General features: G+C 39.4%; 1 protein-coding gene across 1 annotated transcript in view; it reads right to left on the reverse strand.

The window, feature by feature from the left end:
* GUCY1A2 (guanylate cyclase 1 soluble subunit alpha 2) overlaps nucleotides 1–25,827 on the reverse strand; it is a 500,240-nt gene that overhangs the window by 408,501 nt on the left and 65,912 nt on the right. The window contains exon 3 of the mRNA XM_070384284.1: nucleotides 5,461–5,582. Within this exon, the coding sequence (XP_070240385.1) occupies nucleotides 5,461–5,582 (122 nt within the window). The remainder of the gene's footprint in view (nucleotides 1–5,460; nucleotides 5,583–25,827) is intronic.

Here is a 25,827-nt window from a genome sequence, read left to right on the forward strand (position 1 = left end):
TTCACAGTCCAACTCTCACATCCATACATGACCACAGGAAAAACCATAGCCTTGACTAGACGAACCTTTGTTGGCAAAGTAATGTCTCTGCTTTTCAATATGCTATCTAGGTTGGTCATAACTTTCCTTCCAAGGAGTAAGCATCTTTTAATTTCATGGCTGCAGTCACCATCTGTAGTGATTTTGGAGCCCAGAAAAATAAAGTCTGACACTGTTTCCACTGTTTCCCCATCTATTTCCCATGAAGTGGTGGGACCGGATGCTATGATCTTCGTTTTCTGAATGTTGAGCTTTAAGCCAACTTTTTCACTCTCCATTTTCACTTTCATCAAGAGGCTTTTTAGTTCCTCTTCACTTTCTGCCATAAGGGTGGTGTCATATGCATATCTGAGGTTATTGATATTTCTCCCGGCAATCTTGATTCCAGCTTGTGTTTCTTCCAGTCCAGTGTTTCTCATGATGTACTCTGCATATAAGTTAAATAAACAGGGTGACAATATACAGCCTTGACGTACTCCTTTTCCTATTTGGAAGCAGTCTGTTGTTCCATGTCCAGTTCTAACTGTTGCTTCCTGACCTGCATACAAATTTCTCAAGAGGCAGATCAGGGGTTCTAGTATTCCCATCTCTTTCAGAATTTTCCACAGTTTATTGTGATCCACACAGTCAAAGGCTTTGGCATAGTCAATCAAGCAGAAATAGATGTTTTTCTGGAACTCTCTTGCTTTTTCCATGATCCAGCAGATGTTGGCAATTTGATCTCTGGTTCCTCTACCTTTTCTAAAACCAGCTTGAACATCTGGAAGTTCACGGTTCACATATTGCTGAAGCCTGGCTTGGAGAATTTTAAGCATTACTTTACTAGCATGTGAGATGAGTGCAATTGTGCGGTAGTTTGAGCATTCTTTGGCATTGCCTTTCTTTGGGATTGGAATGAAAACTGACCTTTTCCAGTCCTGTGGCCACTGCTGAGTTTTCCAAATTTGCTGGCATATTGAGTGCAGCACTTTCACAGCATCATCTTTCAGGATTTGAAATAGCTCAACTGGAATTCCATCACCTCCCCTAGCTTTGTTCGTAGTGATACTTTCTAAGGCCCACTTGACTTCATATTCCAGGATGTCTGGCTCTAAGTCAGTGATCGCACCATCGTGATTATCTGGGTTGTGAAGATCTTTTTTATACAGTTCTTCTGTGTATTCTTGCCACCTCTTCTTAATATCTTCTGCTTCTGTTACATCCATACCATTTATGTCCTTTATCGAGCTCATCTTTGCATGAAATGTTCCTTTGGTATCTCTGATTTTCTTGAAGAGATCCCTAGTCTTTCCCATTCTGTTGTTTTCCTCTATTTCTTTGCATTGATCGCTGAAGAAGGCTTTCTTATCTCTTCTTGCTATTCTTTGGAACTCTGCATTCAGATGTTTATATCTTTCCTTTTCTCCTTTGCTTTTCGCTTCTCTTCTTTTCACAGCTATTTGTAAGGCCTCCCCAGACAGCCATTTTGCTTTTTTGCATTTCTTTTCTATGGGAATGGTCTTGATCCCTGCCTCATGTAAAATGTCACAAACCTCATTCCATAGTTCATCAGGCACTCAGTCTATCAGATCTAGGCCCTTAAATCTATTTCTCACTTCCACTGTCTAATCATAAGGGATTTGATTTAGGTCATACCTGAATGGTCTAGTGGTTTTCCCTACTTTCTTCAATTGGCAATAAGGAGTTGACTTTATTATATCACAGTGAATACCAGAGTATCAAAATAAGGACTAGTCTGTACGTAATATCCCTAATTTATAAATAATGAGACAATATAACAAAAACTAGCTTCTAAGTCACCAAAGGAAAATCAATGCAAAAATGCTGATGTCTAGAAATAGTTCTTTCCCATTGCTAAATCGTTTCAGTCATGTCCGACTCTGTGTGACCCCATAGACGGAAGCCCACCAGGCTCCCCCGTCCCTGGGATTCTCCAGGCAAGAACACTGGAGTGGGTTGTCATTTCCTTCTCCAATGCATGAAAGTGAAAAGTGAAAGTGAAATCGCTCAGTCCTGTCCAGCTCTAGCGACCCCGTGGACTGCAGCCTACCAGGCTCCTCTGTCCATGGGATTTTCCAGGCAAAAGTACTGGAGTGGGGTGCTACTGCCTTCTCCTGAGGGTATAAACCACTCTGGAATGTGCACATTTCCAGGGAGTCCTAGGGAAGAAGCAATGGAAAAATGAATGGGAGAGGCATAACTGGTCCTCTGTAACAATCTTTCTCCTTCTCTTCAGGTTTCTCTTTTTATCCCATGCCATTCACTAATCTCAAACTTTAACCTGAAGAGCCAGTAAATGGTCAAACTAGAGTTTATACCAAGTCGATAGAGATGGTCATTTTGAAAGGACAAAAAATTTGCTATTCTGATCATATTTTCTGACCTATGACTTTAAATGTTTTTCATGACATGTGAAATATAAATAACATTCATATGAGTGAATAAACACAATTCTAGTCTCCACCATGTGTGTGTATTCGTCGCTCAGTCCTGTCTGACTCTTTGCAACCCCATGGACAGTAGCCTGCCAGGCTCCTCTGTTCATGGAATTCTGCAGGCAAGAATACTGGAGTGTGTAGCCATGCCTTTCTCCAGGGGATCTTCCTGACCCAGGGATCAAACCTGGGTCTCCTGAATTAGCAAGCAGATTCTTTACCATCTGAGCCACAAAGTAAACCCCAGTCTCTACTATATTCTCTAATATGTTAAGACAGTGAATGAAATATGTATCCCCTGATTTCAACTCACCAATATTCTAACCAGACTACCCAAAGCTGGTAAATATAAATCATAGATTTGTAAAACTGTCCTCTGGCATGCATAGAGAAGAGTACCAGGTAACAACATTTTTCTTTAGTTGAAACTATTTCTCCATGCTAAACTCTCCAACTCAAAACAGGTTCATTTTCTTTATGGTGTTTTTCTTTCCAATGAGTTAATCAGTTCTTACCTTTGCATAATCATTGCACAAGAGACTTTAAATGTAATTTTTTTAAAAAGGTAAGATCTAAGCAAACCAAGGTTAATCCATACTTCAGTCACTTGTTAAAAATAAAGCTTTCATTGAATATGACTAGTAAAGCTGCTATTTTTGTTTTTAGTCTATATTTCAAGAATAATGAAAGGACATTATTCAAGAGAACAGCTACAGTTTAGGCACATGCCAGCATCTAGTGAACAGGTCACAGTCATTTATAAGATTGTGCTTTATACATTTTAAGAACTACCCATCATTGCTTGCGGGGAAAAAAGTCAGACTTAATATCTCTGTTTTAGAAAAATCTAATGGTAATGAAAATCTCAACGCTGTTACACAGTCCCCTTCTAAATTATACTTACTTATTTAAAAACTACTCCTTCCCTAATATCATCAGGCAGCATACTGCCTATGTTGTTTTCACTCACTCACTTGATCTACCTCATGGCAACTTCTGAAAGGCAACCAAACTGAGCTAGGCCTACAGTATCACCTGGGTGCGTGTGCTCAGTTGCTTCAGTCACGTCTGACTTTTTGCAACTCTATGGACTGTAGCCCGCCAGGCTCTTCTGTCTGTGGGATTCTCCAGGCAAGAATTCTGGAGAGGGCTGCCATGCCCCCTTCCAGGGGATCTTCCAGGCCAGGGATCACGCCTGCATCTCTTATGCTTTCTGCATTGGCGGGCGGGTTCTTTACCACTAGTGCCACCTAGGAAGCCCCAACAGAGCTGGGTGTCACCTGGTGGTGACACTGGTGGTTATTGCAACAAATTATCTAACTAAAATTTCTTGTAGGAATTGTGTACACTTATGTGCAAGTTATAGTTAGAGTCTTTAGTAATTCTTACATATTCTTCATCTTGTACACCTTTTACTCCCTCTAATAGAAATTCTCAAAGTGGGGAACATAAGGAAAGGAAAGGAGATGTGAGGTTCAGGCAATCATTTAGAACTGGCAAGTAAAGAACATTTTTTCAATATAATAAACATCGCTTGGCCAAGATTCTGATGTATTCCTCATAGTCGGACACCATCTTACCCCATTAATTCAAAAAATCACAATGCATCAAAAGTAATTGATATTGCTTATGAGAGAGTGCTGGGAAATACAGAATCAGAAAACTATAAACAGTTCTTGGGTGATACCCAACCCCATCCCACTCTCAACCCTTATCTTCTCCAATAATAATGTTTGTCTGGGTAGCATTTCACCCATGCAGTTGCACTAAGATCGACATAAGTAAATCTTTGGCCTTCCTTTTCATTGCCCAATACTATCTTGGACAAGCCACTTAGAACTCTATGCTTCCCTCACAAAAGTTTCATATTCTTATTATAATATTTTATGTTTAAGAAAGTTACCCAGGAAGAAAACATAGTCAGTGTGTAGCTGTAGTCCCAGTTTGAGTGTTAAAGCTAGGTGTGCCTCTCATATGTTTATAAAACTCTGGTAAACTCATGAGCTGAGGTCACTTGAAATCTGTTTGTAGGAGGGACTCAGATGTCTCCAGGGAAAGCACTTACCCTAAAGGGAAAGAAAGGGAAGCAAGTTTTCCCTAGTCTGCAAAATCTGATTCTGAAAGAGAGGTGATTCTGAGTTTTATATGGAGTCAGTCATTAAGATTTGCTGTTCCCCACTACCACTCCCTACAACTCCAGGGATTTCTGTCTGAGTCATAAGACAAAAAGACAACACAAAAAAACACTGAAAGAGGTATATTTCCCCCAAAAAAACTCTGTAAGATATTAGAGCAAAAGGGATTCCTGCTATGTTATCTACTTTGCATATAATAAAATGTAGCTCTCACACACCAAGAACTTTAGATCACAAGATAGTGCATCTCACTTACGGTACCTTATGGCCGCATGAATCCGTGCAGTATAACAGTAATCCTTACTGTGGTGGGAGCTTCTAAAAACAGCCTTATATCATAAATATTAGTATTTTGAAGATAGACACTCCTCAACAAGTAGAACACAGAGACTTCCATGGATGATCTGCTTCACTGCCTTTGAGTTGCAGAGCCTACTATGAGTACATGTGAACCACCCTCCAGCACCAACCAGGCTTTCCAGAAATAATGAAATAAATAATAAGAATAAAGCAAAAGCCTTGAGAAAAGAGGAAGATCTCCAGTTTCAACTGAGAGTCAGAGAAATATGGATTACAGGAGGCTAATAATACTAACATATGAATATCTAGAAAAGTTTACTTGGAATGTGTTTTTAACATTATATTTTCCAATCTCTGAGTAAATGGCATGCAGGTAACTTTCATTTAAACATCATCAGAAGTATTGGAATTAAATCACTTAAAGACAAGGTCCTGGTCTCAGTTCACCATAGTCTTCAAATCTCTCTTTAGTGAAACTGAAACACTCTTTTCCTTTCCTCTCCTCCCCTCACTCATTCTCTCTCAATCTTACAAACATATGGTTACTATACCGAGTACATTAGCAGTACACTGAAGAATTCCTGAGACCTCTTCAATGTCCTCTTTGTTGGAATGGTCTGCATAGGAGCATCTGTTAGAGATATTGTAGAAATTCTTTTCCGTATCCCTGTAACTAAGAAGAAAACAAAATTAGCATACAGAGAAAATTTTTAAAGCCTCTGCAAATGCATTCCTATACATATACAAAAGCATATGTAGTTTATACTCTTGGCTTGATGATATTTGAAAATCACTGAAGCTTTAAAACATAATATCTGGCATAACCCATCATTAATATTAGCATAAGGAATGTGGACTTGGAACTGGAAGCAATTATTAATAAGAAAACAACATGTTAAAAAAAAAATGGTGAGAACCAGAAAATATATCAGATTGTATAGCTAATGTTTCTTTAATTGAGTCCTCTGCAGACACTGGCAATTTGTTTCTACAATGAATTTTCCTGGAAAAAGAATAATTAACCATGATAATTTGCATTGGCACTAACCGTGTTGAAAGTAAACACATCTTAACTTCTATCACAGTCAAGAAGATAGAAGTATGGTGCATGGATAACAAGCAAACAAAGTGTTTGGTCTCTGACAGAATTTGAATCACAGTCTTACCTTTATCTGTGAGACTTTGGGCAACTTATATTATCTCTGTTAGTCTAACTTTCCTCCTTATAAAATGGAGGTAACTCCTAAATTTCTTATGAGGACTGAAAGATAAAATGCCTGCATCGACTGAAACTTTTCCAGTTTCCTTTGAATTAAAGCTAAGGCACCAAAGCTGCAGACAACAGTGGTCAGGGTCAAATGCCCTAATATTCCAAAACAGTAGCCAAGAAGACCAGACATCACCTTCAGAAATTAAGAAGTGACTAAGTGTCACTATCACCTCACCATCAGCATACAAAAGCAAAGGAATAGGAACAGTTTAAAAGAAAATAATCAGAAGAATGAGTTAAAATAATTAGGAGAGTACAGCTGTTCTCCCCATCACACCCTCATACAAACACAAGTAAATGAGAGAAGGAGAATGTTCCCTGCAGAAACCCAGTTGGTGAAAGAGGGATTCACTCTGATAGAGACTGAAGGTTAAGTCCCTCATTAAATATCTGCTGCTGCTAAGCTGCTGCTAAGTCACGGCAGTCATGTCTGACTCTGTGCGACCCCATAGACGGCAGCCCACCAGGCTCCCCGTCCCCGGGATTCTCCAGGCAAGAACACTGGAGTGGGTTGCCATTTCCTTCCCCAATGCATGAAAGTGAAAAGGGAAAGTGAAGTCGCTCAGTCGTGTCTGACTCTTAGCGACCCCACGGACTATAGCCCACCAGGCTACTCCGTCCATGGGATTTTCCAGGCAAGAGTAGGAGTGGGGTGTCATTTCCGAGGTGGTGCAATTTCTGAACATCCTGATATATCTGAATGGAAGAAGAAGACTCCAGAGAGACTTACCTAGGGAAAATAAAGCCATCCTGATATATCTGAATGGAAGAAGAAGATTCCAGAGAGACTTATCCAGGGAAAATAAAGCCAAACTGGGATTTGCCTACAGTCATACCATTTAATAAGGTAAAAAAAAAAAAGAAAACATGAGTTTCTCATGGGTTAGGGAAATATCACTAAAGAAAGGTGAGCTGGGGGGGTGTCCCATCCTTATTGCTTTCCCAAACTAGAAGCTGCAGCCAGGGGCAGGGATACCACTAGCAAGACTGTGGAATGAAATCCACAGAGCCAAGAACCAGGGAATCTGAGGCAGTAAAGGCAGAGCCTGTATACATATCTCCCTGAGGGCATCACAGCCAAGAGAGGATTATTATAACCACCAGTGAAATGAACAAAGGTTCTACTATTTTCCATTTTATTCATGCCTTTCCAGGTGGCTCAGTGGTAAAGAATATAGGAGACACATGTTTGATCCCTGGATATGGAAGATCCCCAGGAGGGGATCTGGCAACCCACTCCAGTATTCTTGCCTGGAAAATCCCATGGACAAAGGAACCTGGCAGGCTACAGTCCATAGAATCACAAAGAGTCAGACATGACTGAGTGACTAAGTACGATAAAACACATCAGAAGAGAAAAGGAATCAGAAAGGATTGGCCTAAAGCAGAGGATTCAATAATACATGACATCACCTCTACATTGGATTCCAAGTTTCTCACCAAGGCCTGACCCAGGCAGAGAGGGACAGAGAATTAGATAGGATATGAGACTGAAGATTTGATTTGGTCCGGAGTGGACTTTATACTCCCTGAAATTACTTGGAAAACAGAGCAATCTTCTCCCAATCTAGTGTCAAAGAGGGCTTATTCTAGCATGTTTGAAATGATTGGAGAGAAAAGATAAAAGGGCTTAATGTTTCTACACCTCACTAAGATTAGATTCCAGTAAACCAGTTAAGAAAAATGCTTACTACAGTTTCTAGAATGCAGGAGTTACTCAGTAAAAGGTGGGATGGGGAGCACAGTCATTAAATGCAGACAAATACAGGTTCATTTTTAAATCAAACTCCACCATTTTAATGAGTGACTTTAAACAAAATATATATTCTCACAATCTCAATTTCCTCATCTTTAAAAAAAATGAAGTTAATACAATGATCCTATGAATTAGATTGTTAGTATTAAATAAAATACAAAGTACCCCATTTGTGTGTGCTTAGTCATGTCCAGCTCTTTGTGATGCTATGGACTGTAGCCTGCCAGGTTCCTCTGTCCATGGGATTATCCAGGCAAGCATACTGGAGTGAGTTGCCATTTCCTCCTCCAGGGGATCTTCCCAACCCAGGGATCTTCCCAACCAAGGGATTGAACTTGTGCCTCCTGCATTGGCAGGTGGATTTGTTACCACTGAGCCACCTGGGAAGCCAATAAAGCACCCCGTATATTACTCCAAAAACAGACAGCAATCAGTAAATATTATCTTTTATTTAACTTATTGTTTTTATTCACTAAGATACATTGTCTATGTAAATAAATCAAAAAGAAGCTAGATGACTTTTTAGATAAAATAATTTACAGCCACAAAATCTGACCATGACAAACTTATGATATTGATATAATATTAAGTAATATCACTGAAGTTAGTTAAACAGAATAATCAGGGTTAACTCACCCTTATTTTCACTTCTAATATTCTACAGAAATTATTGTAGCTTAATCTTTATTCAAGGGAAGAGAAGAGTTGACTCATTAGAAAAGACCCTGATTCTGGGAAAGATTGAGAGTAGGAAAAGGTAGCAAGAGAGGACAAGATGGTTGGATGGCATCATCAACTCAGTGGACGTGAGTTTGAGCAAACTCCGGGAGATAGTGGAGGACAGGGAATCCTGGTGTGCTGCAGTCCATGGAGTCATAAAGAGTCAGCATGACTGAGCAACTGAAAAACAGTTCACTATATACATACCTCTGTGTACATACCATTAAGGTACAACACATTCGTTTATTCACACTTTTCCATTCCCACCCCCCAACAAAAACTGTTAGTTCTTCCTACATACCAAGCATTTACAAAGATACAATTACATATAATAGAAGTAAACAAGATAAATAACAAAATACAGAAATAATTAAGATAATATAAGCTAATGATAAGCACTATAAAAAGAGATAATATAGAATAATGTAGTAGAAAATCCTTGGGGTAGAGATTGAAGTAGGTGATCGAGGAATACTTCAGATTGATTGTCTTGTCTTCCTCGGGATATGAGATTTAAACACAGACTTACCTGTATAAAGAATAATCCATGCAAACATTTGAGGATAGAGCATTTCAGGAATGTGCAAAATCCTTGAGGCTAAGCAAACTTGGCATAGTAGAGAAACAAACAGAAGGCTGGAAATGGCTGGAGTAGACTGAAACGTGGGAAGTAGAATACTATGAAATCAGAGGGGTAAGCAGAGGCCCAGAGCACAGGAAGAGCTCAGATTTTATTCTATCACAGTACATTATTGTATGGTTTTTAATGATCCCTGAACCAGCTGCATCAGAGTATTTGGGAACTCCTTAGAAATATCAATTCTTGAGCCCCAGGGCTTCCCTGGTGGCTCAGATGGTAAAGAATCTGCCTGCAATGTGGGAACACTGGATTCAATCCCTGAATCAGAAAGATCAGAAGGAAATGGCAACCCACTCCAGTATTCTTGCCTGGAGAATTCCATGGACAAGGGACCCTGTGGGCTGCAGTCCATAGAGTCACAAAGAGTCAGACACGACTGAGTGACTAACACTTTCACTTTCAGATATGCTTAATCAGAAACTAGAGGAGTAGAAACCAGAAAACTATTAACAGAGTGGAACCTCTCTCTCAAGAGACGATGGTGACAGTGGAGATCAAGAGGTGAAGATTTATTACACTGCATGAATAAATTATTTAAGCACTTATTCTCCCAACTTGAATGATGTCTATGTATGAATAAATGAACAAATGAATGAATAAGTTGAGTCATAGAAATGTTTAAAGATAAAGTGACTGAAGTACTGAGAGGTTATTTTACTTCCTAACAAGAGCCTCCATCAGCTACTCCCTCCCAATCCTCCATCTGTCTGATCCTTTGAACAGCTGCTCACTGCATTCAAGTCTAGGTCTCACAGACTAAAAAAGCCTTAGAGAGTTCCTATGGGCTACTGGTATTTTAAAAATTCGTCAAGGAGCAAGATTATACAATCCTAGAGCTCTGATAAATAGCACAGACCCAAAGGCAGAATACTAAAACAGAGAAAAAGGATAGGAAAGTTAGAAGTTAGAGACTGAACTAAAAATTAAAAAGAAAATGGCTAGCTCCTACTCTCTGTTATCCACTTTGATTTCTCATCCCAATTAAAGGCACCTAAAAACTGAATTACTTCAGCTGCCTAGACTAGCTTTAGGCAAAGCACAATTTCAGAAATTAGGGAGGGAGATTGGTTCAAGACAATGGAATAGAAGGACGTGTGCTCATATTCTTCTGCAAGAGCACCGAAATAGCTATTTAACAACCATTGACAGGAGAATGCTGGAACCCACACACAAAAAAAGATAGTCCATATCCAAAATCAAAGAAGAAGCCACAACCAGATGGTAGAAGGAATGCAAACACAATAAAGTCAAACCCTATGTTTGCCAAGTGGGCAACCAACAATCTCGAGAACAATAATACCAAGGAAGTTCTCCCACTGTTGTGAAGGTTCTGTGCCTCATATCAGGCTTCCCAGCCTGGGGATCTGGCAAACAGACTGGGAATCCTCAGGGAGTCTGACTTTGAAGACTAGTGGGATTTGATTACAGGACTTGCACAGGACTTGGGGAAATAGAGACTCTACTCCTGGAGAGCACAAACAAAACCTGTGTGCACTAGGACCCAGGGGAAAGGAACAGTGACACAACAAGAGACTGAGCCAGATCAACCTGTGAGTGTTTGAGGACCTCCTGCAGAGGCACGGGTGGGAAGTGGCCTGCTATGGGGACAGGGGCACTGGCAGCAGCAGTCCTGGGAGATGCATCTTGGCATAAATCCTCACGGAGGTTGCCATTAGCCCTACCATAAAGTCTCCAGAATGCAGAACTGGGTGGCCTCAAGTCAAACAACTAACAGGGAGGAGTGTGATCCACCTATCAGAAGACAATAAGATTAAAGCTTTACTGACCAAGGCCCTGCCCACCAGAGAATGAACCAGTTTTTCCACAGCCAACCCTCCCATCAGGAAGTTTGCACAAGCCTCTTATTCTCATCCACCAGAGGGCAGAGAGAAGAAACAAGAACTATAAGCCCACAGCCTAAAGAATGAATACCACAATCACAGAAAGCTAACCAAAATGAAAAGAAATAGAATTATGTTCCAGATGAAGGAAAAAGATAAATCTCCAGAAAAACAATTAAATGAAGTGCAGATAGGCAACCTTCCAGAAAAAGTATTAAGATTAATGGTAGTGAAGATGATCTGCTGCTGCTAAGTCATCTTGTCCGACTCTGCAACCCCATAGACGGCAGCTCACCAGGCTCCACAGTCCCTGGGATTCTCCAGGCAAAAACACTGGAGTGGGTTGCCATTTCCTTCTCCAATGCATGAAAGTGAAAAGGGAAAGTGAAGTTGCTCAGTCGTGTCCGACTCTTAGCGACCCCATGGACTGCAGCCTACCAGGTCCTCCGTCCATGGGATTTTCCAGGCAAGAGTACTGGAGTGGGTTGCCATTGCCTTCTCCAGAAGATGATCTAGGATCTCTGAAAAAGAGTGGAGAAGATGCAAAAGATGTTTACCAAACATTTCTAAAGAACAAAGAAACAAAGATAAACAATACATTTCAATTCAGTTCAGTTCACTCAGTCGTGTCCAACTCTTTGCGACCCCATGAATCACAGCACTCCAGGCCTCCCTGTCTATCACCAACTCCCGGAGTCCACTCAAACTCATGTCCATCAAATTGGTGATGCCATCCAACCATTTCATCCTCTGTTGTCCCCTTCTCCTCCTGCCCCCAATCCCTCCCAGCATCAGGGTCTTTTCCAATGAGTCAACTCCTTGCACGAGGTGGCCAAAGTACTGGAGTTTCAGCTTTAGCATCAGCCCTTCCAAAGAACACTCAGGGCTGATCTCCTTTAGAATGGACTGGTTGGATCTCCTTGCATTCCAAGGGACTCTCAAGAGTCTTGTCCAACACCACAGTTCAAAAGCATCAATTCTTTGGTGCTCAGTCTTCTTCACAATCCAACTCTCACATCCATACATGACCACGGGAAAAACCACAGCCTTGACAAGATGGATCTTTGTTGGCAAAGTAATGTCTCTGCTTTTTTAATATGCTGTCTAGGTTGGTCATAACTTTTCTCCCAAGGAGTAAGCATCTTTTAATTTCATGGCTGCAGTCACCATCTGCAGTGATTTTGGAGCCAAAAAAATAAAGTCTGACACTGTTTCCACTGTTTCCCCATCTATTTCCCATGAAGTGATGGGACCAGATGCCATTATCTTCGTTTTCTGAATGTTGAGCTTTAAGCCAACTTTTTCACTCTCCACTTTCACTTTCATCAAGAGGCTTTTTAGTTCCTCTTCACTTTCTGCCATAAGGGTGATGTCATCTGCATATCTGAGGTCACTGATATTTCTCCCAGCAATCTTGTTTCCAGCTTGTGCTTCTTCCAGCCCAGTGTTTCTCATGATGTACTCTGCATATAAGTTAAATAAACAGGGTGACAATATACAGCCTTGACGAACTCCTTTTCCTATTTGGAACCAGTCTGCTGTTCCATGTCCAGTTCTAACTGTTGCTTCCTGACCTGCATACAAATTTCTCAAGAGGCAGATCAGGTGGTCTGGTACTCCTATCTCTTTCAGAATTTTCCACAGTTTATTGTGATCCACACAGTCAAAGGTTTTGGCATAGTCAATAAAGCAGAAATGGATGTTTTTCTGGAACTCTCTTGTTTTTTTGATGATCCAGAGGATGTTGGCACTTTGATCTCTGGTTCCTCTACCTTTTCTAAAACCAGCTTGAACATCTGGAAGTTCACAGTTCACATACTGCTGAAGCCTGGCTTGGAGAATTTTGAGCAGGAGCTAGCATGTGAGGTGAGTGCAATTGTGTGGTAGTTTGAGCATTCTTCGGCATTTCCTTTCTTTGGAATTGGAATGAAAACTGACCTTTTCCAGTCCTGTGGCCACTGCTGAGTTTTCCAAATTTGCTGGCAAATGGAGTGCAATACTTTCACAGCATCATCTTTCAGGATTTGAAATAGTTCAACTGGAATTCCATCACCTCCACTAGTTTTGTTTGTAGTGATGCTTTCTAAGGCCCACTTGACTTCAAATTCCAAGATGTTTGGCTCTACGTGAGTGATCACACCATCATAATTATCTGGGTTGTGAAGCTCTTTTTTTTATTTTATTTTATTTTTAAACTTTACAATATTGTATTAGTTTTGCCAAATATTGAAATGAATCCACCACAGGTATACCTGTGTTCCCCATCCTGAACCCTCCTTCCTCCTCCTTCCCCATACCCTCCCTCTGGGTCGTCCCAGTGCACCAGCCCCAAGCATCCAGTATCATGCATCGAACCTGGACTGGCAACTCGTTTCATACATGATATTATACATGTTTCGATGCTATTCTCCCAAATCTCCCCACCCTCTCCCTCTCCCACAGAGTCCATAAGACTGATCTATACATCAGTGTCTCTTTTGCTGTCTCGTACACAGGGTTATTGTTACCATCTTTCTAAATTCCATATATATGCGTTAGTATACTGTACTGGTGTTTTTCTTTCTGGCTTACTTCACTCTGTATAATAGGCTCCAGTTTCATCCACCTCATTAGAACTGATTCAAATGTATTCTTTTTAATGGCTGAGTAATACTCCATTGTGTATATGTACCACAGCTTTCTTATCCATTCATCTGCTGATGGACATCTAGGTTGCTTCCATGTCCTGGCTATTATAAACAGTGCTGCGATGAACACTGGGGTACACATGTCTCTTTCCCTTCTGGTTTCCTCAGTGTGTATGCCCAGCAGTGGGATTGCTGGGTCATAAGGCAGCTGTATTTCCAGTTTTTTTAAGGAATCTCCACACTGTTCTCCATAGTGGTTGAAGCTCTTTTTTGTACAGTTCTTCTGTGTATTCTTGCCACCTCTTCTTAATATCTTCTGCTTCTGTTAGGTCCATACCATTTCTGTCCTTTATCAAGCCCATCTTTGCATGAAATGTTCCCTTGGTATCTCTAATTTTCTTGAAGAGATCTCTAGTCTTTCCCATTCTGTTGTTTTCCTCTATTTCTTTGCACTGATCGCTGAGGAAGGCTTTCTTATCTCTCCTTGCTATTCTTTGGAACTCTGCATTCAAATGGGAATATCTTTCCTTTTCTCCTTTGCTTTTCACTTCTCTTCTTTTCACAGCTGTTTGTAAGGCCACCTCAGACAGCCATTTGGCTTTTTTGCATTTTTTTCCATGGGGATAGTCTTGATCCCTGTCTCCTGTACAATGTCACAAACCTCCGTCCATAGTTCATCAGGCACTCTGTCTATCAGATCTAGTCCCTTAATCTATTTCTCACTTCCACTGTATAATCATAAGGGATTTGATTTAGGTCATACCTGAATGGTCTATTGGTTTCCCTACTTTCTTCAACACTAGAAGAAATCAAAAGCAGAATAACTGAAGCAGAAGAATGGATAATGGACCTGGAGGACAGAATGGTGGAAATCACTGCTACAAAACAGAATATATAAAAAGAATGAAAAGAAATGAAGACAGCCTAAGAGAACTCTGGGACATTAAACACACCAACATTCACATTATAAAGGTCCCAGAGGAGATGATAGAAAGAAAGAACTTGAGAAAATAATTGAAGAGATAAGAGTTGAAAACTTCCCCAACATGAGAAAAGAAATAGTTAACCAATTCAAGGAAGGGCAGAGAGTTCCAAGCAGAATAAACCTGAAGAACACATAGTAATCAAAACACATAGTAATCAAAGTGGCAAAAATTAAATAAAGACAAAGACAGAATATTAAAAGCAACAACAGAAAAAGACAAATATCACCCAATAGAAATCCCAGGTGGTTATCTCAAGCTGATTTCTCAATGGAAAGTCTACAAGCCAGAAGGGAATGGCATGATATACTCCAAGTGATGAAAGGGAAGAAACTACAACCAAGACTACTCTACCAAGCAAGACTCTCAATAAGATTTGATGGAGAAATAAAAGCTTTGCAGACATGCAAAAGTTAAAGATAATTCAGCACCACTAAAACAGTTTTACAATAAATGCTAAAGGAACTTCTCTAGGCAGTAAACACAAAAGAAGAAAAAGTTCTACAAAAAATAAACCCCCAAAAACTGACAAAATTGTAATAGTATCATACATATCAATAATTTCCTTAAATATAAATGAATTAAATGCACCAACCAAAAGACATAGGTTGGCTGGATGGATATAAAAACAAGACCCATATATATATGTTGTCTACAAGAGACCCACCTCAGGCCTATGGACAGTTATAGACTAAAAATAACAGGATGGGAGAAGGTATTTCATATAAATGGAAATCATAAGAAGGCTAAAGTAGCAATACTCACACCAGACAAAATAGACTTTAAAACAAAAACTGTTATAAGAGACAAAGAAGGACACTAAATAATGATCAAAGGTTAAATTCAAGAAGATATCACAATTAAAAATATACATGCACCCAACATAGAAGCCCCTCAATATGTAAAGAAATACAAACAAACATAAAGGTAGAAATCAACAGTAACACAGTACCAGTGAAAGACTTTAATACCCCACATTCCTGAATGGACAGATCATCCAGGCAGAAAATCAATAATGAAATACAGGCCTTAAGTGATACGTTAGACAAGTTGGACTTAGTTGATATGTATAGAACATTCCATCCAAAAGCAGCAGACTACACATTCCTCTCAAGTGCACATGGAACATTCTCCAGGACTGACCATATGCTGGGACATAAGGCTAGCCTATGCAATTTTAAGAAAACTGAAATCATATCAAGGATTTTTTTCTGATCACAATACTATAAGATTAGAAACAAACTAAAAGAAAAAAATCTCTAAGATTAAACACAAATACATGCTGGCTACATGATACACTATTAAACAACCACTGGATCACTGAAGAAATCAAATAAGAATTTAAAAATCCCTAGAGAAAAAAGAAAATGAAAGCACAACATTCAAAACTTACAGGATGCACAAAAAGTAGTACGAAGAGGGAAGTTTCCAGCAATACAATCTTATGGCAAGAAACAAGAAAAATCTCAAATAAACAACCTAACCTTAAATCTGAAACAATTAGAGAAAGAAGAACAAAAATAAAATTTAAAATCAGCAGAAGGAAGGAAATCATAAAATCAGAGAAAATAAATGAAATAGAGACAAAGAAAACAATCACAAAATCAATGAAACTAAAAGCTGGTTCTTTGAAAAAACAAACGATATTGGTAAACCTTTAGTTAGACTCATCAAGAAAAAAAAGGGAGAGGACACAAATCAGTAAAATTAGAAATAAAAACAGAGAGGTTACAATTGACTCCATAGCAATACAAAAGATTACAAGAGACTACTATGAACAACTGTATGCCAATAAAATGGACAACCTGAAAGAAATAGACAATTCTTAGAAATGTATTGTCTCCCTAGACTGAACCAGGAAGAAACAGAAAATATGAACAGACCAATCACAAGCACTGAAATTGAAACTGTGATTAAAAACCTCCCCCAAAACAAAATTCCAGGACCTGATGGCTTCACAGGCAAATTTTATCAAATATTTAGATAAGAGGGAACAGTGACCCTTCTGAAATCGTTCCAAAAAACCTGCAGTGGAGGAAAGCTTGCCAACTTATTTTATGAAGTCACCATCATCCTGATGCCAAAACCAAACAAAGATACCACACAACAAAATTTACAGGCCAATAAAACTGATGAACATAGATGCAAAACTGCTCAACAAAATACTAGCAATTCATATTCAACAGTACATTTAAAAGATCATACACCATGATAAAGTGGGATTCAACCCAGGGATGCAAGAATATTTCAACATCCACAAGCTAATCCGTGTAATACATCCATTAACAAATTGAAGAATAAAAACCATATGATCATCTCAATGATGCACAAAAAGCTTTTGACAAAATTCAGCACCCATTTATGATAACTCTCCAGAAATTGGGTTGAGGGCATAAACCTCAACATAATAAAGGCTATATATGACAAACCTACAGCTAGCCTACATCTACATACTCGATGGTGAAAAGCTGAAAGCAATCCATCTAATATCAGGAACAAGTTAAGGATGTCCAGTCTCACCTCTTTTATTCAACATAGTTTTGGAAGTCCTAGCTATAGCAATAAGAGAAGAAAAAAAAGTAAGGGGAATACAAATTGGAAAATAAGAAGTTAAACTGTCACTGTTTACGGATGACATTTTAGTATACATAGAAGATTCTGAAGATGCTACCAGAAAACTACTAGAACTCATCAATGAATTTGGTAAAGCTGTAGGTTACAAAATTAACACACAGAAATCAGTTGCATTTCTATAGACTATCAACAAAAGATCAGAAAGAGGCATTCAAGAAGCAATTCCATTTACCACTACATCGAAAATAATAAAATATCTAGGAATAAACTGACCTAATCAGACAAAAGACTTGTACTCCAAAAACTATAAGATGCTGATGAAAGAAACTGAAGAAGTCATAAACAGATAGAAAGATATACCATGTTTTTGGATTGGAATAATCAATATTGTCAAAATGCCTATACTACCTATGGCAATCTACAGATTCAGTGCAATCCTGATCAAATTACCAATAGCATCCAGTATTCTTGCTTGGAGAATTTCATGGACAGAGGAGTCTGGTGGGCTACAGTCCATGGGATTGCAAAGAGTCCGACACAACTTAGCAACTAACACTTTCACTTTCAGAACAAAAAAATCTCAGAATTTTTATGGGGACACAAAAGACCCAGAATATTCAAAGCAATCCTGAAAAAGAAAAACAGAGCTGGAGGAATCAGGTTCCCCGACTTCAGACTATACTACAGTTATCAAAGCAGTATGGCCCTAGCACAAAAATAGATATACGAATCAATGGGACAGGATAGAAAGCCCGGGAAATAAGCCCATGCACCTATGGTCAATTATACTATGACAAAGGAGGCAAGACTACACAATGTCGGAAAGACAGTCTCTTCAACAAATGGTACTCAGAAAATTGGACAAGCACATGTAAAAAAATGAAATTAGATCATTTCTTAACCCCATACACAATAATAAGCTCAAAATGGATTAAAGACCTAAATGTGAGACCAGACAGTATTAAACTCCTAGAGGAAAACATAGGTAGAACACTCTCTAACAAAACTCATAACTATATCTTTTTCAATCTACCTCCCAGAATAATGGAAATAAAAGCAAAAAGAAACAAACGGGACCTACTTAAACTCAAAAGCTTTTGCACAGCAAAGGAAACAATAAACAAAGCAAAAAGACAACCCACAGATTGGGAGAAAATCTTTGTAAATGATTTGACCAATAAGGGATAGGTCTCCTACCGGGGTCCAGCCCCGGTTGGATCCAGGGGTTCCCTGGCGAAAGAATAGCAAAAGGGGAGAGACAGAGGCTTGATCTAACTGGTTTACTCAGAAAGCCAATAAAACCTGTGACATCAGGTTTGCACTGACCACGGAGGCCACAGGCGCCCTCTCAAATCGTGGAAAGTGCCCCACCTTAGGCACCTTCTCGAGTGGGTCTTAGAAGCCCGGGCAAATAAGTGGTCTCAGAGGGCCCCCACGCTCCAAGTTAGTCATCCTGAAGGAAGAACAGAGAAGAAAACGAGAGAAAAGGAAACAAGAAAGAATGACACAGGGAGACCAAGCCTGATGAGCAAGGCCCACAACTTTATTTTCCAAAGTAGCTTTTATACCTTAAGTTGTGCACAGAGGATAATAGGGGGTAGAGAGTCATGCAAGGTCAGCAGTCCTTGACCCTTATCGAAGCCAGGCTTTCTTTCTGCAAACTTATCATATGGCTTTAGATGATTTACATCATCTTCTGGCCAGGAGGCCTGTTAACATTTTATGACCCTTTCTTCTGAATAATGGTTAGTCAATCAGAAAACTTATTTTCTCTAAAGGTGATTATTCTGAAGTCAGGCGCCACCCTCCGAAAGCATTAAAGTTGCATTCCTATAGGGCAAAAGAGTGGTGGGCTATAACAATAAAAGAATTAACTCAAGGGTCCAAGGTTATTAACACCAAGGTTACTACTTATTTTCCCTATATACCAACTATATCAATTAATATACTCCCAAGGACACAATACAGGGGATGTGGAAACTTGGCAGCAAGTATTGGCTCAACAATGAAACCCTCCACCAGTGCTATTCTAATAATTTCTTAACTCCCTGAGAAGCTCTGCATTGTTAGAATATCTTAAGCCTCCCGTGCCTCTCATGGTTGGGAGGCTGTGAACAATTTCATGCATAGCTGTAAAGAGTCCGGAAACCTGTCAGGCAAGTTAGAAAGCTATCTGAGGGATTTGAATTGGAACACACCTATTATACCCTGGAGACTTATTAACTAGAGTTCTAAGTTGATTTTCTACAGAGAAAGGTGGTTGGGGATAGCCCCCCGCCAATGTCAGAAGAGTTGGTGAAAGTCGTAAAACAGTAAAACAGACAGATTTTGGTTTTAGGGTAGATGCTAGAGTAGATCCAGGGGGCCCCTCAAGTTCTGATTCGCCTTTGCATGTCAGGTCCTCTCCACATGACCTTTGTCATGGGTGGGAACCCCCCTGCTGGCTCCCGGCAGTCTCCAAAATTTACAAACAGCTTATGATGCTTAATAGCATCAAAGCAAACAATCCATTCAAAAAATGGGCAGAAGACCTGAATAGACATTTCTCCAGAGGACATACAGATGGCCAATAGGCACATGAAAAGATGTTCAACATCATTTGTTATTAGGGCTTCCCTGTTGACTCAGATGGTAAAGAATCTGCCTGCAATGTGGGAGACCTGGGTTTGATTCCTGGGTTGGAAAGATCCCCAACCAATAGAACTGAATGGCCACCCACTCCAGTATACTTTCCTGGAGAATTCCATATACAGGGGACCCTGGCAGACTATAGTCCACAGGTTCACAAAGAGTCAGACACGACTGAGTGGCTTCACACTAGTTATTAGAGAAATGCAAATTAAAACTACAATGAAATACTACCTCACACCAGTTAGAATGGCTATCATCAAAAAAACTCACAAACAACAAATGCTGGATAGGGTGTGTAGAAAAGGAAACCCTCCTACACTGTTGATGGGAATGTAAATTGATACAGTCTCTATGGAGGACAGCAAGGAGATTCCTTAAAAAACTTAAAGCGCTAACATATGACCCTGCAATCCCACTCCTGGGCATATATCTGGAGAAAAACATGATCCAAAAGGATATATGCACCCCAATGTTCATTACACCACTGTTGACAATATCCAAGACATGGAAGAAACCTAAATGTCCACTAAGAGAGTAATGGATAAAGAAGAAGTGGTATATACATTTAATGGGATATTAGTCAGTTAAAAAGAATGAAATAATTCCATCTGCAGCAACATGGATGGACCCACAGTGCCATACTGAGTGAAGTATGTCAGACAGAGGAGAAATATCACATGACATCCCTTACATGTGGAATATAAAAAGAAATGATACAAAATGAACTTACTTACAAAACAGAAAGAGACTCATAGACTTAGAAAACACACTTATAGTTGCCAGAGGAAAGGGATAGTTAGGGACTTTGGGAAGGTCAAGTACACACTGCTATATTTGAAATGGATAACCAACAAAGACCTAATGTATAGCACATGGAACTCTGTTCAATGTTATGTGCCAGCCAGGATGAGAGTGGCATTTGGTGGAGAATGGATGCATGTGTATGACTGAGTCCCTTCACTGTTCGCCTGAAAGTACCATAACATTGTTAATCAGCTATACCCCAGTACAAAATTAAACGTTTAAAATTTTGGAGAAAAAGATTAGGAAAAGCACCTTCACCTCCCCCAGAAACATGTAAGATATACTTACCAGCATTTACCTTCAATTGCCTGATATCCCTTAAACTGGAAGAAACACACTCCTTTTCATGGAGTTACAACTGTGTTTCATAAAGAGGAACAACACATATGAGCAAATACATGTTAAATTTAAGTGTTAGTGATCACAGATGCTCTCCGTTTTCATATGGCTAAAGGAACTTGAAAGCAGAAAAATGGACTCTAAAAGGCAAAGAGACAGTTCCTCTCATCAAGAAGCTTGCACAAGCCTCTGGGATAATTTCATCCGCTAAAGGTAAGACAGAAGAACCAAGAAGAACTACAATCCTGCAGACTCCAGAACAAAAACCACAATAAAAGAAAGTTAAACAAAATCAAAAGGCAAAAGATTATGTCCCAGATGAAGGAATAAAGTAAAACACCAGAAAAACAACTAAATGAAGAGGAGATAGGCAACCTTCCAGAAAAAGAATTCAGAATAATGACAGTAAAGATGATCCAGCATCTCTGAAAAAGAATGGAGGGAAAGATTGAGAAAACACAAGAAATGTTTAATAAGCATTTAGAAGAATTATAAACAAACAGGGATGGATAATACACAAACTGAAAAAAAAATAAACTAGAAGGAATCAACAGCAGAATTAATGATGCAGAAGAATGGATAAGTGACCTGGAAGACAGAATGGTGTAAATCTCTGCCACAATACAGAATAAAGAAAAAAAGAATGGAGAGAACCTAGAGATCTTTGAGACAACATTAAACACACCAAATTTCTCATTATAAGGGTCCAAGAAGGAGACGAGAAAGAGAAAAGACCTGAGACAATATTTCAAGAAATATAGCGAAAATGTCCATAACACAGGGAAAAAACAGTCAACAAAGTCCAGGAAGCTCACTGAGTCCTAGGCAGAATAAAAACAAGCAGGAACAGGCCAAGAAACCTAGTAATCAAACTGACAAAAATTACAGATAAAATATTAAGAGTAAAAATAGATAAAATATTAAGAAAAACAACAGAATATAATACAAGGAAATTACCATAAAGTTATCAGCTGATTTCTCAGCAGAAACTTAGCAAGGCAGAAAGGAATGGCACAATATATTTAAAGTGATGAAAGGAAAGAACATAGAACCAAAAATAATCTACCCAGTGAGGCTGCCATTCAGATTTGAGGAGAAAGCAAAAACTTTAAAGACAAGAGAAAGTTAAGAGAATTCAGCATCACCAAATCAGCTTTACAACAAATGTTAAAGGAACTCCTCTAGTCAGGAGACCCACCTCAGACTTAGGGACACATATAGACTGAAAGTGGAGGGATGGAAAAGGATATTCCATGTACCTGGAAATCAAAAGAAAACTGGAGTAGCAATTCTCATATTAGACAAAATAGACTTTAAAATAAGAATATAACAAGAGGCAAGGAAGGACACTATATTAATCAAAAGATTAATCCAGGAAGAAGACATAACAATTGTAAACACTTATGCACCCATCAGAGTAGCACCTCAGTCTCAATATGTAAAACAAATACTAATAACCACAAAGGGAGAAATCAACAGTAACCTAATAACAGTGGGGAAATTTAACAGCCCCATCTTTGACAATAGATCTCCCAGACAGAAAATTAATAAGGAAACATAGCCTTAAATAACACATTAGATCAGATTTATAGAGCATTCCATCCAAAAGCAGCACAGTGCACATTCTTCTCAAGTGCACATAGAATATTCTCCAAGATTGACCACAAGGCCAGCCTATGTAAATTTAAGAAAATTGGGATCATATCAAGCATCTTTTCTGATCACAATACTATGAGGTTAGAAATAAACTATGAGAAAAAACACAAATGGAGGCTAAAATATGCTACTAGATAACCAATATATCACTGAAGAAATCAAATAGGAAATCAAAAAATTACTACAGGCAAATAAAAATGAAAGTAGAATAATCCAAAACCTATGGGATGCAGCAAAATCACTGTTAAGAGGGAAGTTTACAGCAATAAAACCTCACCTCAAGAAACAAGGAAAATCTCAAATAAACAATCTAACCTTACCCCCAAAAACAACTAGAGAAAGAAGAACAAATAAAATCTAAAATTAGTAGAAGGAAAGAAAACATAAAGATCAGAACAGAAACAAAGGAAACAGAGACAAAGGAAACAATTGCAAAGATCAATGAAACTAAAAGCTGGTTCTTTGAAAACATAAACTAAAGTGATAAACCTTTAGCCTGACTTATTAGGAAAAAAAGGGAAAGGAATTCAAATCACTAAAATGAAAAATGATTAAAAAAAAAAAAAAACGTTACAACCAACACCATAGAAATACAAAGGATCATAAGAGATTACTACAAGCAACTGTATGCTAATAAAATGGACAACCTGGAAGAAATTGACAAATTCTTAGAAAGGTAGTCTCCCAAGACTGAATTAAGAAGAAATAGAAACTATAAACAGACTAATCACAAAAACTGAAATTGAAACTGAGATTTAAAAACTCCTGGAGGTAAAACCAAGATGGCAGAGAGAGAAGACAGGGAGTTCCTGTCTCCTCACATCTAGGACACTCACCAAACTCTGGTGGGGGACCTCAAACAACCAGGCAGATGGGAGGAACCCCTGAGCAACCAGGTAGGATGTAGTGGGGAGCAAGGGGCAGGAAGAGAAGTGGAAGCTCAACAGGCCTAGCACAGGTGAGGGGTGGCTGAAGGAGTGAAGAGCAGTGGTTCAAGCATCAGAAGAGGCATGCTTGCTTCCAGATCAGTGGGGAGGGTGAATTCCTTGCTTCCAGATCATCCTCAGAGTAGGGTGAGTTAGGGAGAATACTCTTGATGTTCCCCCACCCACTTATCCCTGGGAAGTCTTTTAAGGCCCCGAGCCTGGTCCTCCAACCTCTGGGGCACTCTTTGCCCTAGTAAGTCTTTTGGGCATGAGAGTGAGCAAGGAAGGAGAAAGAGCCAAACCAGTTGGGGGAGGGTCCCCCGGGACACCCTTGGGAGGCTCCTTGGTACCTCTGTGTGACCACTCAGTCCCAAGGAGCCTCCTAAGGCTCCAGGCTGGGATCCTGCCTTGCAGGGTCCCTCAGCCTTCCAGGGCCCCTCCACACTTGAGGGCCACCTCCACACTCTGGGGCCCCCTCTGCCACTCAGGTTCCCCTCGATCACCTGGGCCCCCCTCCATCCTTCAGGGCCCCCTCCACCCATGTAGCTCCTGTGTGCATGAATGGAGGAACTGGCCAGGTTTAGGTGGTGTCAGGATGTAAAGGAGCCAAGTCAGCTGGAGGATGGTCCCTCTGGGTTCAAGGAGCAGGGAAACTGCCAGGTATTTCCCTACTCCTTGGCCCTGAGGAGCCTCCTGAGGCCCCAGGCCTGGCCCTCCATGCTCTGAAGCCAGAGGCATTCTGAAGGCCCCATTGACTAGGCTGAGCCCGAGTTCACCCCCATCTTCACCCAGGGCTTTTTCTAGGGCATGGAATGCTGGACTCTGACACCACCGAAATCCGGTCATCACCTAAACCTTCCTCACCTAAACCCCAGCCCTCAAAAGACAAGGTTTTTTCTTCCTTCTTTTCTTTTGGTGGGAGGGGTTTGTTTTTTGCTAGTGGAGTTTACTTTCACCCTTCAGTGGTTGTTTCATAAGTAGTCTTATTTTTTCTAATTTATTTGCTAGTTTTCTGAATATTTTATTTTTATTCTATTGTTCTGCTCCCTTTTATTTTTTAAATACGATTATGCTCGTTCTTCTTTGCTACTGGAGTTCAGTTTTATCCTCCACTGCTTGTTTCATATAGTTTCTTGATTTTTTCTAATACATTTGTTAGTTTTCTAAATGTATTTTATTTTTTTCTTCTTTATTATTGTTCTGTTTCTTTTGTGTTGTTGTTGCTGCACTCTGCACCTAGCAGGATCCCAGCTCACAGGCCAGAGATCAGGCTTGAGCTCCTATTATAGGAGACATTAGTCCAAAGTACTGGAGTAACAGATAAAGTCAAGCCCCAGGAAATATGAATCAAAGTGAAGTATCCCAGAGGTCCATATCTCAACACCAAGACCCAGCTCTACGCAACAGCTTGCACATCCCATTGCTAGAAACCTGAGGTCAAATACTTGGGAAACACAGTCCCACCCATCAAAAGACAAAGGCAACAAAAAAATGGGAAAGCAAGGTAAACACCTACAATACCAAATAAATGAATAGGAAATAGGCAACCTATCTCAAAAAGTATTTAGAATAATGACAGCAAACAAGTTCAAAATAAAGTTCAAGTAAAAACCTTCAAAATAAAATGGATAAACTGCAAGAAGCATTTAACAAGGATCTAGAAGAACTAAAGAAAAAACAGTGACAAACAACACAATAACTGAAATTAAAAACACTGTAGAAGGAATCAAGGACAGAATAACTGAGGCAGAAGGCAATAACTGAGCTGGAAGATAGAATGATGTAAATAATGGCCGAGGAACAAGAAAAAGAAAAAAGAATGTAAAGAATTGAGAACAATCTCAGAGAATTCTGCAATGATACTAAACATGGCAACATTTGAATTATAGAGGTACAGAAGAAGGAGGAAATGGGTCGGATATAATATTTGAAGATTTACTATATATTTACTATAAGTAAAAAAGTTCACTAATACGGGAAAGGAAATACCACCAAAGAACAGGAAGTACATAGAGTCCCAAACAGGAGAAACATTAGGAGAAACACAACAAGACACATATTAATCAAACTAACAAAAACCAAATGCAAAGGAAAAATATTAAAAGCACCAAGGGAAAAGCAAAAAACAAATACAAGGGAATCCCCATAAGG

The sequence above is a fragment of the Bos mutus genome, chromosome 15 (assembly GCF_027580195.1).
Source record: "Bos mutus isolate GX-2022 chromosome 15, NWIPB_WYAK_1.1, whole genome shotgun sequence".
Classification (NCBI taxonomy): Eukaryota; Metazoa; Chordata; class Mammalia; order Artiodactyla; family Bovidae; genus Bos; species Bos mutus.